Here is a 16,723-nt window from a genome sequence, read left to right on the forward strand (position 1 = left end):
ACTCAGACCCGGGTCGGAGGGGCCCGCGGTGGGTGTCGGAGGTCGGTCGAGGCCATTCCGCTGAGAGAACAAAGATGAACCCGGCATAGGAGGAGGGGAGTGTGATGTCTGGGCACGAAATGTAATATATGTAATATAAATATATATGTGTAATCTAAGGTGGAAGCTCGTACCTGAGCCTCGGGATTGAGGCCAGGTGACCTTTAATTATAAAAAGCAGTGATTGCTGAATAAAGAGGCTCTTTACTCTAACTTGGTGGTGGACGTGTCCTCTTGTGCTAGTCACCACCAAGCCTTGCCTTCAACAGAAACCTTTACAGGGAGGGTCGATGACAAAGAGAGTGGGGGGAGCTGTCGAGAGAATATAGAAGGACCCGGCATGGGGTGGGGGGGGGGCCACTGAGAATGAAGAAGGATCTTTGAGATAACACTGAAGACTTTGTAACTGTTTCGACACCCTATCCATGGTGACTCTTTGCATACTCTGTGTACAGTAGGCAAAAACAAAGAATTTCACTGTGACAAGAATCATTCATTCATTCAGAAGGCTCCCGTCCCAAAACACTACCAATCCTTTACATCAGAGATGCTGCCTGACCCGCAGAGTTTCTCCAGCACATTGTGCCCATCTTTGAAATTATCCTCTCTGTTTTCAGTTGCGCAAACTCGAACGTCAGCCCAATTAACACTGGGGTGAGGCCCAACACAACGCGTTTAGATTTTAGTTTTAGTTTTCAAGAAACAGTGCCCTTTCAGCCCAACGGCTCTATGCCGACCATCGGTCTGCCGTACAATAGTTTCATGTTATTCCACTTTCGCATACTACACGCTTGGGGCAATGTAGAGAAGACAATTAACTTACAAACCTGCACGTCTTTGGAACGCACCGGAGGAGGTAGTTGAGGCAGCAGAAACTATAACAGGTAGATGGACAGGAAAGGCTTTGAGGGATATGACCCAGATGTGGGTTGGTGGGACTAGATGGGACACCTTGGTCAGCATGGTCAAGTTGGGCCGAAGGGCCTATTTTCCTGTTGTGTGTCTCTTTGACAATTATTATACCTCCAAGAATCATATTTGGATGTGTGTCCATATGGAAGCACAATGGATAAGTAAAACACTGTTCTTACATCAATAAGAATTCTGCTGGGAATTCAGCGAATTTTAAACATTTTGACCAAATTCTATTCCCAATTTTTTTTTGTCCCATTGACTGTCACTACTGGAAAATCAAAATGTATTTGAACTAAAAGCCTCTCGTTTATCCTGCTTGAAGTAGTTAATGGTCTTCTGAGTTTCACAACAATTGGGTTCTATGAATACATCAACTCGGGCTGGAGCCTGTCCATTAGTTCACTGTCAAGTTTATCTCACTACCCCGGTCATCCCAAATATCTCCGTTTTCCTGGCGTAATGGAAATTTTATTGCTTGTAAAAAGGCTTTGTGCCATTTAACTACAAACAGAACAGATGGTGGGATGGTTTGAGGCTAAATGTAACCACATTCCGCAGAGTGCACAGGCTATCATTAAAGAGGAGGTGATAGAGTTGCCAGACTAAATTATTTTATCTTTCCCTTCCTATCATGCATTCCTTCAGAAATGAATCAGTCCCTGGGGCATTAGATTACAACCAATTACCTGGGCATGGTTTATATTGCAGCTCAATGTTCCTGACGGCAGAACAACTAAGAACTCTTGTTTAAAGGGGAATATACTTACAAACTTTATACAGTAAATTGTTCTAAAAGTAATTTTGTACAATGCAGATATCTCGACGGAATTCTTTCCCTTTAACTGTGGCCCCTTTAAAAAAAACCCTACATTTTCAAGAAATATTTTCACGCAGCCAAAACCTGCTCTGAGCACGATCAGGAAGGAAGCAAGGGATTTGCATATAGACTGGATGTATTCTAAAAAAAGAGTATTCTATGCGACTAGATGGTTTATTTTCCAGTTAGCATTCTTGCATTAGGTTCTTAGCAGATCAATAGTGCTGAATAAATTTAGGGCAGCACGGAGGGGCAGCGGTAGAGTTGCTGCCTTACAGCACCATAGACGCGGTTTTGATCCTGACTACGGGTACTTGTCTGTACGCAGTTTGTACGGCCTCCCCGTGACCTGCGTGGGTTTTCTCCGGGATCTCCGGTTTCCTCCAACACTCCAAAGACGTACAGTGCCCTCCATAGTTTTTGGGGCACAGACCCATCATTTATTTATTTGCCTCTGTACTCCACAGTTTGAGATTTGTAATAGAAAGAATCACGTGGTTAAAGAGCACATTGTCAGATTTTATTAAAGGGTATTTTTTATACATTTTGGTTTCACCATGTAGAAATTACAGCTGTGTTTATACATAGTCCCCCCATTTCAGGGCTCCATAATGTTTGGGACACATGGCTTCACAGGTGTTTGTAGTTGCTCAGGTGTGTTTAAATGCCTCCTTAATGCAGGTATAAGAGAGCTCTCAGCACATAGTCTTTCCTCTAGTTTTTCCATCACCTTTGGAAACTTTTATTGCTGTTTATCAACATGAGGACCAAAGTTGGGCCAATGAAAGTCAAAGAAGCCATTCTGAGACTGAGAAACAAGAATAAAACTGTTAGAGACTTAGGCTTACCGAAATCAACTGTTTGGAACATCAGAAGAAAGAGAGCACTGGTGAGCTTACTAATCGCAAAGGGACTGGCAGGCCAAGGAAGACCTCCACAGCTGTTGACAGAAGAATTCTCTCTCTAATAAAGAAAAATCCCCAAACACCTGTCCGACAGATCAGAAACACTCTTCAGGCGTCAGCTGTGGATTTGTCAATGACCACTGTCCGCAGAAAACTTCATGAACAGAAATACAAAGGATACACTGCAAGATGCAAACTGGTTAGCTGCAAAAATAAGATGGTCAGGTTACAGTTTGCCAAGAAGTACTTCAAAGAGCAACCACAGTTCTGGAAAAAGGTCTGTGGACAGATGAGATGAAGATTAACTTTTATCAGAGTGATGGCAAGAGCAAAGTATGGAGGAGAGAAGGAACTGCCCAAGATCCAAAGCATACCACCTCCTCTGTGAAACACGGCGGTGGGGGTGTTATGGCCTGGGCATGTACGGCTGCTGAAGGTACTGGCTCATTTATCTTCATTGATGATACAACTGCTGATGGTAGTAGCATAATGAATTCTGAAGTGTATAGACACGTCCTATCTGCTCAAGTTCAAACAAATGCCTCAATACTCATTGGCCAGCAGTTCATTCTACAGCAAGATAATGATCCCAAACATACTGCTAAAGCAACAAAGGAGTTTTTCAAAGCTGAAAAATGGTAATTTCTTGAGTGGCCAAGTCAATCACCTGATCTGAACGCAATTGAGCATGCCTTTTATATGCTGAAGAGAAAACTGAAGGGGACTAGCCCCCAAAACAAGCATAAGCTAAAGATGGCTGCAATACAGGCCTGGCAGAGCATCACCAGAGAAGACACCCAGCAACTGGTGATGTCCATGAATCACAGACTTCAAGCAGTCATTGGATGCAAAGGATATGCAACACAATACTAAACATGACTACTTTCATTTACATGGCATTGCTGTGTCCCAAACATTATGGTGCCCTGAAATGGGGGGACTATGTATAAACACTGCTGTAATTTCTACATGGTGAAACCAAAATGTATAAAAATGGCCTTTATTAAAATATGACAATGGGCACTTTAACCACATGTGATTTTTTTTCTATTACAAATCTCGTATTGTGGAGTACTGAGGCAAATAAATAAATAATGGGTCTTTGTCTCACACATTATGGAGGGGACTGACTGTACAAGTTTGTAGGATAATTGTCTTGGTGTAATTGTAAATTGTCCCATTGTCCCTAGTTTGTGAAGGATAGTGTTAGTTGCGGGGATCGGCGGGCAAAGGCCGAAGGGCCTGATTCTGTATCTCTAAACTAAACTAAACTACCAAACTGATTTTTGGGCATTTTCAGTTCAGTGACTTGTTGGTCGAGTTCGGAAATAGATCCAGCTTTGAATTAGTATTCCACGGGGAAACATTCCAATTTTACGATTGCTATCCTACTTTGACTGAGATACTCCACCTGATGTGGATAGTGACTGCATAGCTGCCCTGCTCATTTCCTGAGAATTAACAGAACAGACAGGTTTCCGATAGCCCATAAAAGGTTTAACGTGAAGAGAAATCAATGAGAAGCTCTGTACTCTAAGAAAACTATCAATTTAGATTTTTCTATTTGTGAATTAGTCATAGCCATAGAGTGATACAGTGTGGAAACAGGCCCTTCGGCCCAACTTGCCCACACTGGCCAACAATGTCCCAGTTACACTAATCCCACTTGCCAGCGCCTGGTCCATATCCCTCCAAACCTCTCCTATCCATGTACCTGTCTAACTGATTCTGAAATGATGGGATAGTCCCAGTTCCAGCCTCAACTACCTCCTCTGGCAGCTTGTTCCATACACCCGCCACCTTTTGTGTGAAAAAGTTACCCCTCGGATTCCTATTAAATCTTATTCCCCTTTCCTTGAACCTCTGTCCTCTGGTCCTCGATTCCCCTAATCTGGGCAAGAGACTCTGTGCATCTACCCGATCTATTCCTCTCATGATATTGTACACCTCTATAAGATCACCCCTCATCCTCCTGCACCCCATGGAATAGAGACCCAGCCTACTCAACCTCTCCCTATAGCTCACACCCTCTAGCCCTGGCAACATCCTCATAAATATTTTGTGAACCCATTCAAGCTTGACAATATCGTTCCTGTTACATGGTGAATTGTGTTGGTGTGTGTCTTGGTTCTTTTCTTGATGTATGACTGCAGAAACCAAATTTCGTTTGAACTTCATGTGAGGTTCAAATGACAAATAAACGGCATTGTATTGTATTGTATTAGTGTATTGATGGGCCGAATGGCCTAATTCAGCTCCTATCACTTATGACCTCATGAGCACCGTACCAACTTCTGAAAAAATATTGAAGTGAACAAGTCTTGCTGAGTTTAGTTTGTAAATATGAAGTGTAATTGTGGAAACTTAGGCAAGGATTTGCTTTTAGGCGTTTCACTCACTGTGTTTTTTTCTTACTAATTACGCATCTGGCCTTGTGCCTTTGAGAAATACACCACATTTAATGCAACCAAACAAGGAAAAAAAAAACAGAATCAAACAATGGAAGACATTTCCATCCTTAAAATATCACGTTGCTTGGAATCTTAATAGCCTCCCTCAAAATTTTTGGGGAATATTTACCTCAAAGCGTAGAAAGAGTTGTTCTTTATTGAAAGGGCTATGGAAACTAAACCCTCCTGTAACTGTTCAGGATATAATAGAAGGCCAAATGTTTACAGATTTATTTTAATTGGAAAAACCATAAAAACATTCAGTTCCTTAATTAACAGAATTGCTTTTTTTTTAATGAGACACCGTGTTTTATTTTCGACATGTAATTAAAATTGATATTATTTAATAAAATTTAGACTAAGAATACTCAGTCATCTCTTCTGGAAATATTTTCAACACTTTTTAAAACTTAAGCAGCATAAATTCAGAGCTGGTTCCAGACCCTAAAAGCCCTGCCCCACTGTACGAGTTCAATCAAAGAGTTCTCCCGAGTTTGCCCTGATTCGAACTCGGAGATTTACGGTAATGGCCGCTCGTCGGTACTCGGGGCTCTCGTGGACATTTTTCAACATATTGAAAAATCTTCACGAGTCTTCCCCAACTTTCCGCGTTTTGCGAGTACCTGCCGTTAGCGTTACGAGCCGCTAAGAGACGTCCCTGAGCTCCGACATACCCACTACGTCCATTCTACGTGCTTACCACGAGTTTGATTTTTTTTTTAAACTCGGGAGAGCACTTGAATGAACTCATACAGTGGGACAGGGCCGTAAGCAAGTCTTTGACCCAGAGTATGGGAATCAAGAACCAGAGGACATAGGTTTAAGATAAGAGGGGGGGAGGGGAAACCAAGGGGCAACTTTTTTACACAAAGGGTTGTGGGTACATGGAACAAGCTGACGGAGGAAGTAGTTGAGGCAGGTATTATCACAACGTTGAAAAAGCATTTGGCCGGTTACATTGATAGATACAGGAGAGAGGAAAATGGGTTCATGCAGTTAGGTGGGACCTGTGTAGATGGGGCATGTTGCAAGTTGGGATGAAGAGTCTGTCTCCATGCTCAATGACTCCAAGGTCACTGCCCTGAAGAATTATTCCAGAATTGTTATCGACCTGAGACAACTGATCTCCAGCAACTACAATTGTTTTCCTTTGTGCAAGTCAAGGCTTCAATCTCTGGAATGTATTTCCCTTCACGTCCATTCATAAGTTCTCTAGGAGCTTAATTAGGGCATTTGGCACATTATGTCTACTCCGCCATTCAATCATGGCTGATATATCTTTCCCTCTCAACCCCATTCTCCTGTCTTCGCCCCATAACATTGACACCATTACATTGACTCTAGGTTTACTGAGGCTCCTGGGTCACATGCTGCTTTGGTGTTGGGGGCTGGCATTCTCATCTCACCTCACATTGAAGCTGCAATGAGTTCTGGAGCCCAGTTATTCTGGCAAAACCCACTCTAGCAATCGAGGATCAAGCTACTGGAGAGAAAGCTGCCCTTGTATCACACTTTCATGACACTTTCCATGACTTAGCTGCTGATTTTGATGATTTTGGGCGGTTGGTAACCTACTTTAGATTTGTCTTGCTTATTGTGACCAGTATGGTCGGGTTGAAGCAGTAACAGCCTGGAGAGAGATGCAGCGAGTTGTCGACCACAGGTCTTCAGAACCACAGCCAGTGTGTTGGCTGGTCCCATGGCCTCTGCTGTGCTCAATGCCCCATGCGTAAATATTAAATTTCTCTTTATGCAAGTTGTAATTTCGAACATTGCAAATCAATGAAAAATGCATTTACCCTCTCTATTTCTGTCATGATCTTATAAACCTTGGGTCAAAAAACTTTCAGTACTTTATCAGTGACCTTCCTCCAATCATAAATTGAGATGTTAGCAGATGTATATGAAGTATTGAGTGCCATTTTCAATTCAGCAAATAAAGCAGTCCCCACTCACATGCAGCAAGACCTATTCAATCACGGGCTGACAGATGAAATATAATATTTGTGCCACAACAGCGCCTGGCAAAGACAATCTCTAACAAGAGGGATTCTAATCACTTAGCCTCATATTTCAATGCCGAGTCCCTCAACCATCAACAACCCAGGGATCACTACCCAACAGAAACACAGCGTAAATACTATGGTTACAAGAACAAGGCAGAGGCTGCATATTCTACAGCAGGTGATCTATCATCTGATACCCCAAAGGCTTTGCACCATCTACAAGACATATATGAGAATGTTATGGAATAATTTCCACCTGCCTGGATGAATGCAGTTTCAGCAACGTTGAAACAGTACATCATAATAATCCAGAACAGAGCGATTGTATTGATAGGTACCAGAATCACCATCCTAACTATCCATTGCCACCGATGCACACTGGCTCCTGGATACTGGCTGATGTTTCCATGAGTGGGAGAGTCTAGAACTAGAGGTTGTAGCCTCAGAATAAGAGGATGTTCTTTTAGGAAGGAGATGGGGAGAAATTTCTTTAGGTGGTGAATCTGTGGAATTCTTTGCCACAGAAGGCTTTGAGAGTAGGGAAGATTCAAACAAGAGGACATGACTTCAGAATTAAGGGACAGAAGTTTAGGGGTAATAAGGGGAATTAAACTTCTTTACTCAAGAGTGTGGTAGCGGTGGGCAGGCCATGTCAGTGGATATTTTTAAGGCAGAGATAGATAGATTCTTGATTAGTACGGGTGCCAGAGGTTAGGTTATGGCGAGAAGGCAGGAGAATGGGGTTGGGAGGGAGAGATAGATTGAATGGCGTAGACTTGATGGTATACTTCAAGTCACACACTATCCCAACTTGGACGCATAATGCCTTTGTCATCATTGGGTCTAAATCCCAGAACCCCCGATCCAATAGTATTGTGGGATCATCTTCATCAAACCATAGCAATGGTTCGAGAGGTGACTCACCAAGACCTTTCAAAGGAAGTGAAGAACAAGCAATAAATGGTAGCCCTACCAGCAAATGCCCATTTACTAAAATATCATTACTTTATATATAAATAAGCATGATTTTGAACTGGGCCTGGTAGGAAAGTCGTAGTGTTGATTTTCAACTTGCGCCTAGTTGCGGCACGGTGCTGCAGTGGTAGAGTTGCCGCCTTAAAGCACCAGATGCCCCAAGTTCTATCCTGACTACGGGTCAGTATGGAGTTCTTCCTGTGACCGCGTGGGTTTCCTCCGGGTGCTCCGATTTCCTCCCACACATAGAAACATAGAAACATAGAAATTAGGTGCAGGAGTAGGCCATTCGGCCCTTCGAGCCTGCACCGCCATTCAATATGATCATGGCTGATCATCCAACTCAGTATCCCGTACCTGCCTTCTCTCCATACCCCCTGATCCCCTTAGCCACAAGGGCCACATCTAACTCCCTCTTAAATATAGCCAATGAAGTGTGCCTCAACTACCCTCTGTGGCAGAGAGTTCCAGAGATTCACCACTCTCTGTGTGAAAAAAGTTCCTCTCATCTCGGTTTTAAAGGATTTCCCCCTTATCCTTAAGCTGTGACCCCTTGTCCTGGACTTCCCTAACATCGGGAACAATCTTCCTGCATCTAGCCTGTCCAACCCCTTAAGAATTTTGTAAGTTTCTATAAGATCCCCTCCCAATCTCCTAAATTCTAGAGAGTATAAACCAAGTCTATCCAGTCTTTCTTCATAAGACAGTCCTGACATCCCAGGAATCAGTCTGGTGAACCGTCTCTGCACTCCCTCTATGGCAATAATGTCCACACCACAGAGGTGCAGGTTTGTAGGTTAATTGGCTTCTCTAAATGTTCCCTGGTGTGGGATAGAACCAGTGCACGGGTGATTGTTGGTAGTCGTGGACTTCCTGGGTGGAAGGGCCTGTTTCCACGCTGCATCTCTAAACTACACCGAGTTACTTGATCTTAGTGGGGTGGTGTAAAAAAAGTACGTAATAAGTCAACATACATGGACTGAGCAGGTTGGAGATTTGGGTCCTGTTTCCCATTTACGATCATAACGCACTGATTCTTGCTTGGAATGTTTCAATGAGAAGCACAAACAAGGATAGCATCTGAGTTGGGTTAGCTGCTGGAAATGACTGCTGGAAATGACCCAGTCAATTTACTGTGGAAGAAATGGTTTATTGAAATGGCCAAACTTCAAGATATTAGCTTCAATTCCTGTCTCTGGGTAACCGGTGCCAAAACAAAAAAGGAAATCAACATTCATCTTATGCATTTCTGACAGAAAAATTCGATACCCTAACCAGCAACTGGTAACCAAGCACTTATTTAAAATGCTAGAGCACTACACCTGCATCAATAATATTGGCAGTGGTCGTTCTGCTACTGGAAACCGGGTGTTGTAACTGGAAAGTGATTTCTGCTTCCTTCCTATATTCACATGGAGGTTTATGTAATTTTGGTACAGATGGCAGATTAACTATCCAAAGTTTCAGTAGATTTATAACGCTGTTGAGTTGGATTGTTAGGTTCAAGTGTTTGTACCGTATAAAATACAGTGTGTTTGAGTAAAGCCTCTGTCCAACTTAGGCGGTTTTTTTTCGGAGACTTGGCTGTTTTCACATGGTCGCAGGGTGACATGATCGCCTGTATGGTCGTAAGTAGTCTCCTCAAGTCGCCTAAAAAGTCGTAACGTTTTTCTGGTCTGGATTTTGAAATGTTCAAATCTTTTTGGCTACTGTGGGCTTGACGTAGCTGGTCTTCTCCTGCCGTAGGTGCTGCCATAGGTGGTCGCCAGGATGACGTAGGTGGTCGCCAGGTGATGTTGGTTGTCGGCGGGCGCTGACTTTTACCTACGTCAACCTATGTCAACCGGCGACAGGTACCGGCGACTGAATTGTCTTCAGTTGTCGCCGACAGGTTCATTGCTTGTTGTAGGTTGACTTTGGTTGTCGTAGGTTGTCATCTGTGTGGTCTTAGGTTGTCGTAGGTGTGCTCATTGGTGGACGTCCTAAGTCGCGATGATTGGCCCGCCGGTTGTCGGTAGCTTGGTAGCTTGCCGTCGACTAGCTGGTAGGTTGTTGTAGATTTTGTCATAGGGGGATCCAGTCGCATTCTTTCAGTGACCTGCTACGACTGTGACAGTCGCCAAATAAAACGCTTAAGTGGGACAGGCTCATTACTCGGAAGGTCAGGCAGCATCTCTGAAAAAAAAGGATGGGTGATGGTTTGGGTCGGAAACCCTTCCTCGTACAGGAAAGAACAGAGTCTGAGGGAGGGTTTACGACCGAAAACATCACTCATCCTTTTCCTCCAGAGATGCCGCCTGACCTGCTGAGCCTGTGTCTATCTTCGGTATAAACCAACATCGGCAGTTCATTCCTGCACAATGTGTTTAACATCAGCTGAACTCATCGAATGCAAGTTGTGTCAAAAATACCCAAGGCATACATTCAATGACACCACCTTGCTCAAGTCGTGGATCTTTATGAACAAATATTAAATTCTTACCCTTCTTAAGAATTAAAGAAACAAGTAGAAGGGGAAGCAACAGAAAAATATGGGGGGTGTTTAAGAGGGAACTGCAGATGCTGGAGAATCGAAGGTTACACAAAAAAGCTGGAGAAACTCAGCGGGTGCAGCAGCATCTATGGAGCGAAGGATAGATCGAAAAATATGGGGGGTTCAGTTAATGCTTGGATATGGCTCTGAGTTCACATAATGCTTTCTGTTATCTGAAAGCTTCACCCATTTAAAGCCCCACCCAACCTGCCCATTATTCCATGTCCTTTAACCAACAGCAGCAAGTCCGTATCGACAAAAGTGCTGTAAGTGAACACTGTATTATGCACGATATAGATAATTACTAGAATTAACATGGGATCCAGGGGAACGCACCACACAGGATCAATGTTCAAGAAACATGAACATTGCTAAAACCAGCCCTGCGCTGATCACTCATAGTAAAAGTCTAAATTATTATATACTTCCCACGTCTCTGGAGGTTCTCAAATTCATTTTTTGTTGATTTGTTTTGACATGATTGATTTGAGAACACAAATGGACGTGCTTAATTGTTAAGGATAGCCATAACACATTAGAAGTACAGATGACATATTTCGACCAAATCTATTTACTGGAATAGAACAGCAGTTCCAGCAAAATGATCAATGAGCTGGACGTCTTGATGGAACGGTTCGGTAAAAGGTTAACTCCTTACTTCTTTAGTTTGTGTGAGGATTCCCCCCCCCCTCCCCCCCCCCCCCCCCCCCCCCCCCCCCCCCCCCCCCCCCCCCCCTCTCTATTTAGCAGTGCAACTACTTTTATTTGAGAAGCTAGAAACTTTAATGAGTTTGCAATTTCATTTAAGCAACAAAAAAATATATTAAAAAATCCTGCACTGCAACTTTGCATTTAATTTTTCTGGTCAATGAGTTAAAAATTGGGTCCACGTGAAACACAAAATTAATATGGCAAATGCCGTTTATCTTTAAAACCTGTCACTTGCAAATTGCTTTCCAGCAGAATGCTTTGTTTTGATGTTTAGATTGGAGGCCAACTCTGAAGGAAATATATGCAGTAGCATGCCATGTTTGTCTTGGCAGGTCATAAGTCTTCATTACCAGATTTTAAGAAAACACACGCATTTGATGAATTGAAGGCAGAAGCAAATAAACACTGTTTTGTTACGTAGAAATACTTTTTACTCTTGGAATTTGAAAACCCTTTCAATTAATATCTGAAACAGAAACAATGTCAAAACGACATTTACTCTTACATGTTATTGCTGCTGCACACATTATACAGTCAGATTTTAGTTTAGAGATACAGAGTGGAAGCAGGTCCTTTGGCCCACCAAGTCTGCACTGATCAGTGATCCCCGCACACTCACCCTATCCTACACACACTAGGGACAATTTACATTTATAGCAAGCCAATTAACCTACAAACCTGTACGTCTTTGGAGTGTGGGAGAAAACCGGAGATCCCGGAGAAAACCCGCGCAGGTCACGGGGAGAACGTGCAAACTCACGGGGATCTAATTGAAACGTATAAGGTTGTTATAGGCTTGGACACGCTAGAGGCAGGAAACGTGTTCCCGATGGTTACACAAAAAAGCTGGAGAAACTCAGCGGGTGCAGCAGCATCTATGGAGCGAAGGAAATAGGCAACGTTTCGGGCCGAAACCCTTCTTCAGAAGGGTTTCGGCCCGAAACGTTGCCTATTCCTTCGCTCCATAGATGCTGCTGCACCCGCTGAGTTTCTCCAGCTTTTTTGTGTAACCTTCGATTCTCCAGCATCTCCAGTTCCCTCTTAAACAACGTGTTCCCGATGTTGGGGGAGTCCAGAACCAGGGGCCACAGTTTATGAATAAGGAGTAAGCCATTTAGAACGGAGACGAGGAAACACTTTTTCTCACAGAGAGTGGTGAGTCTGTGGAATTCTCTGCCTCAGAGGGCGGTGGAGGCAGGTTTTCTGGATGCTTTCAAGAGAGAGGTAGATAGGGCTCTTAAAAAATAGCGGAGTCAGGGGATATGGGGAGAAGGCAGGAACGGGGTACTGATTGGGGATGATCACATTGAATGGACAATTGTCTATTGTCTATTGTCTAAACTCCGTACAATAGACAATAGGTGCAGGAGCAGGCCAGTCGACCCTTCGAGCCAGCGCCTCCATTCAATGTGATCATGATCAATGTGATCAATGTGATGATACAGACAAGCACCCGTGGTCAGGATCAAACCCGTGTCTCCGGCGCAGGAAGGGAGCAACTCTACCGCTGCGCCACATTGTGACAGTAACATTTCGTATTCTAGCACTTACTCAATTCCAGTTAAATACAGAGGGATATATAATTGTAAAGCCCAATATATTTGATGTTATTCCACAATTTCTGTGTCAAGATACTGTACATCAGGCATATTTTACTGCAGAAATAGTTTTGAAAGCAGTTGAAGGGGATCACGGGATATTCTCCATATCTTTGTTATTCAATAAAAATTTGAAACATTATATTCCTCTTCCTCTCCTATGAGTTGAAAGACCTGAGTAATTTTGATCGACAAGAACCACCAATGTTTCGCTACGCAGAATGGGGTGGGGTTAGATATAGGGTCTAATCATATCTATGCTGTGGCAATGTGTTTGTTGGGTCAATAATTCAATTCAAAGATACTTAATTGTCACATGTACCTGGATGCAGTGAAATTCTTTATTTTTGCATACAATTCACAAAGTACGTATCTGGCGCTAACAACATACTCAGTTTAATACCAATGACCCCTCTATGTTCTCGGCTTTGTTTGGAGGGCGGCAAGGTGGCATGGCGATAGAGCTGTTCCTTACAGCGCCAGAGACCCGGGTTCAATCTTGACAGCGGGTACAGTCTGTACAGAAGGTGTACATTCTCCCTGTGACCGTGTGGGTTTTCTCCAGGTGCTCCACTGTCCTCCCACACTCCATAGACGTACAGGCTTGCAGGATAATTGGCTTTGGTAAAATTGAAAATTGAAAATTGTCCCGAGTATGTAGGATAATGCTAGTATATGGGGTGGCGGGCCAAAGGGCCTGTTTCCGCATTGTATCTCCAAAGCCTAAACATGGAATATTTTGCTTGTAGCTTTATCATAAGTATTTGTAAACTTTGCTTGAAGATAATCCACCCAAAAACAAGCAATGTGACTGGTAGCACCATTAGAAATATTACAAAAAACAATAAAATAGCCACCAATATATCCTCTGTATCATAGCAAAAGATATCAGAAAAGTTGCTATAACCATTTGAATTAACATCTTAATTGCTCAGTTCAAGTCAAGAGAGTTTATTGATAGGACAATGAAATTCTTGCTTTGCTTCAGCACAACAGAACACAGTAGGCATTGACTACAAAACAGATCAGTGTGTCCATATACCATTATATACGTAAATACACACATGAATAAATAAACTGATAAGTTAAGATACAACTTACAATAGACCCTTTGGCCCACAATGCTGTTAAACTAATCTCTGCCTGCATATGCTCTATATCCATATCCTTCCATTCATTGCATATCATGTGCCTATCCAAAATCTTTTTAAATGCCACCATCGCACTTGCCTCCCCCATCACTTGTGGCAGTACGTTCCATGCAACCACCAAATACTGCGTCAAAAAAAAAAAACTTGCCCCATGCATCTCCTTTAAACTTTGCCCCTCTCACCTTAAAGCTAAACCCTCCAATCTTTGACATTTCCATCCTGAGATAAAGTTTCAAACTGTCTACCCTAGCGGTCGACCTTTCATAATTTTATCTACTCCCATCAGATGTGTCCCCTCAACCTCTGATTCTGATTCTCCAGTGCAAAAAAAACAAGTTTGTTGAAATCACTGATCTATTTAATAAGACTGTAAAAAAAGCCTTTCATTTACAAGGCTTGAAAACATTCCTTAAAGCGAAGATAGACACAAAATGCTAGAGTAACTCACCGGGACAGGCAGCATTTCTGGAGAGAACAATTGGGTGACATTTCGTATCGTGACCCTACTTGTGAAATTTGAAGAAGGGTCTCGACCCGAAGAGTCACCCAGGCCGCTGGAGTTACTCCATCATTTTGTGTCTTTCTTCAGTTTAAAACAGCATCTACTGTTCCTTCCTACACATTCCTTTAAGTGATTTGTGGCCAATTAACTATTTGTTGAAGTGTTGTCATGTAGCAATCTATTTGTCCAGAGCAAGTAAAGGTCCCAGAAATGGAGTAATAAGATCATTTGGTGATCATAAGATAATTTTCTTTAGTGATTTTTATTGAGGGTTTAATATTGATAGGAACATTGTAGATTATTCCCCTGCATTTCTTTGAAGTAGTGCAATAGGGTATTTTATGTCAATCTGAGAAATCCAGAGAGGACCCACATTTGACAGCTCATTATACAGATAGCTCAGCGCAGCACTTCATTCCCCCAGTGCAGCTCTGAAGTGTCAACTTTGATTTTTGAGCTCAAGTTGCGAGACTTGAACCCACCACTTTCTGTCTCGGAGACAAGAGAGTTGCGGCAGACAGCACCGGAAGCGGTGACAATCGATGTCGATTTAGCTGTGCTTGGAAGTTGTGGCCTTCTTAGCCGGAGTACAGTCGGAATCAATGGCAGCTCGCTTTTGGTACGAAAAAAAATGGTCCTGCGAGACAAATTGTTGTCCCCCATTTATTCCGAGGACATCGCTTCATCTCGTGAAATTGGCAAATCACAGCTGGGGCACGGCCTTTCGTGACAACACGAATCAATCTTCAATCAATGCGAAATCATTCGCACAGGCAACAGAAGGCCATGTTCTCACTTGACCTGCAAATGGATTTCCTAAGATTCATCATTCTTAAAACCGAAAAAGCTAGCATATTTTACCCCTGTCTTCCTTTTTAAAATCACATTCACATTTTGAAGCCCGATGTCAAAAACGTGTGAAAAAATGTACATAAATGTACATAAAATTATGAATCTCTGGGAAAAGATAAATCATTACGCATATGAACTTATTGCATTAACTTGTCAAGAATGCAGCTGAGCTGGAATCCCCGGGTATATACAATAAGAAAAGGGATTGCATGCCTCTGAAATCATTTAAAAAATGCCTGCACAATGCATATGGGGGATTATTTGTGAAGTCTTTCGTTTAGCTGGGGGATTAATTTCCAAAAGTAAACTGATGTATTTATTCCTTTCAGCCCCATCTTCTGTTGCAATAATCCAGGCCAAGGAGGTAACAAGGCATGGTGTCACTTTGTCTTGGCCAGAACCTGAGAGGCCAAATGGTGTAATCCTCGAATACGAGATCAAGTACTACGAAAAGGTTTGTGATCATTTACGGACGTATATAACATTACAGATCATTGAGTGTTCAATACTGTATATCACCAGAGTTTACAGAGTTCACGTGGAAAAGCTTTTCCCACTGAGAGTAGGGAAGATTCAAACAAGGGGACATGACATGAGAATTAAGGGACTGAAGTTTAGGGGTAACATGAGGGGGAACTTCTTTACTCAGAGAGTGGGTAGCTGTGTGGAATGAGCTTCCAGTGAAGGTGGTGGAGGCAGGTTCGTTTTTATCATTTAAAAATAAATTGGATAGTTATATGGATGGGAAGGGAATGGAGGGTTATGGTCTGAGCGCAGGTGTATGGGACTAGGGGAGATTACGTGTTCGGCACGGACTAGAAGGGTCGAGATGGCCTGTTTCCGTGCTGTAAATGTTATTGTTATATGGTTATATGGTTATCACCATGTACAATTGATGATTGTAACTATGCCTTAATTTTGTTGTCGATTTAAAAATTATCTTCCTGTTTGCTCCTTAAAAACAAATGAAGATCTATAGATGACTAAAGATGCAGCTTGCAAGGCAAACTCCCATTGCAGTTCCACTAAGCTCTGAAGGATTGTGTCAGTAAACTTGCTTTTACCATCCCCTTTCTTCATAATTCAGCACATCCTTGATACTGAACTAAAGCATCTTGTGTTAGTTTAGAGATACAGCATGGAAACAGGCCCTTCGGCCTAATGAGACCACGCCGACCATCGATCATCAGTTCGCACTGATTCTATGTTATCCTACGTTCACGTCCACTCTCTACACACTGGGGGAAATTTTACCGAGGGCCAATTAAC

The 16,723-nt window shown here is 42.7% G+C and overlaps 1 protein-coding gene across 1 annotated transcript in view; it reads left to right on the top strand.

Moving 5' to 3' along the window:
• The window catches only part of epha4a (eph receptor A4a), a 138,653-nt gene that overhangs the window by 82,899 nt on the left and 39,031 nt on the right, over nt 1–16,723 (top strand). Inside the window, exon 6 of the mRNA XM_055646415.1 lies at nt 15,784–15,908. Within this exon, the coding sequence (XP_055502390.1) occupies nt 15,784–15,908 (125 nt within the window). The remainder of the gene's footprint in view (nt 1–15,783; nt 15,909–16,723) is intronic.

The sequence above is a fragment of the Leucoraja erinacea genome, chromosome 14 (genome assembly GCF_028641065.1).
Source record: "Leucoraja erinacea ecotype New England chromosome 14, Leri_hhj_1, whole genome shotgun sequence".
NCBI lineage: Eukaryota > Metazoa > Chordata > Chondrichthyes > Rajiformes > Rajidae > Leucoraja > Leucoraja erinaceus.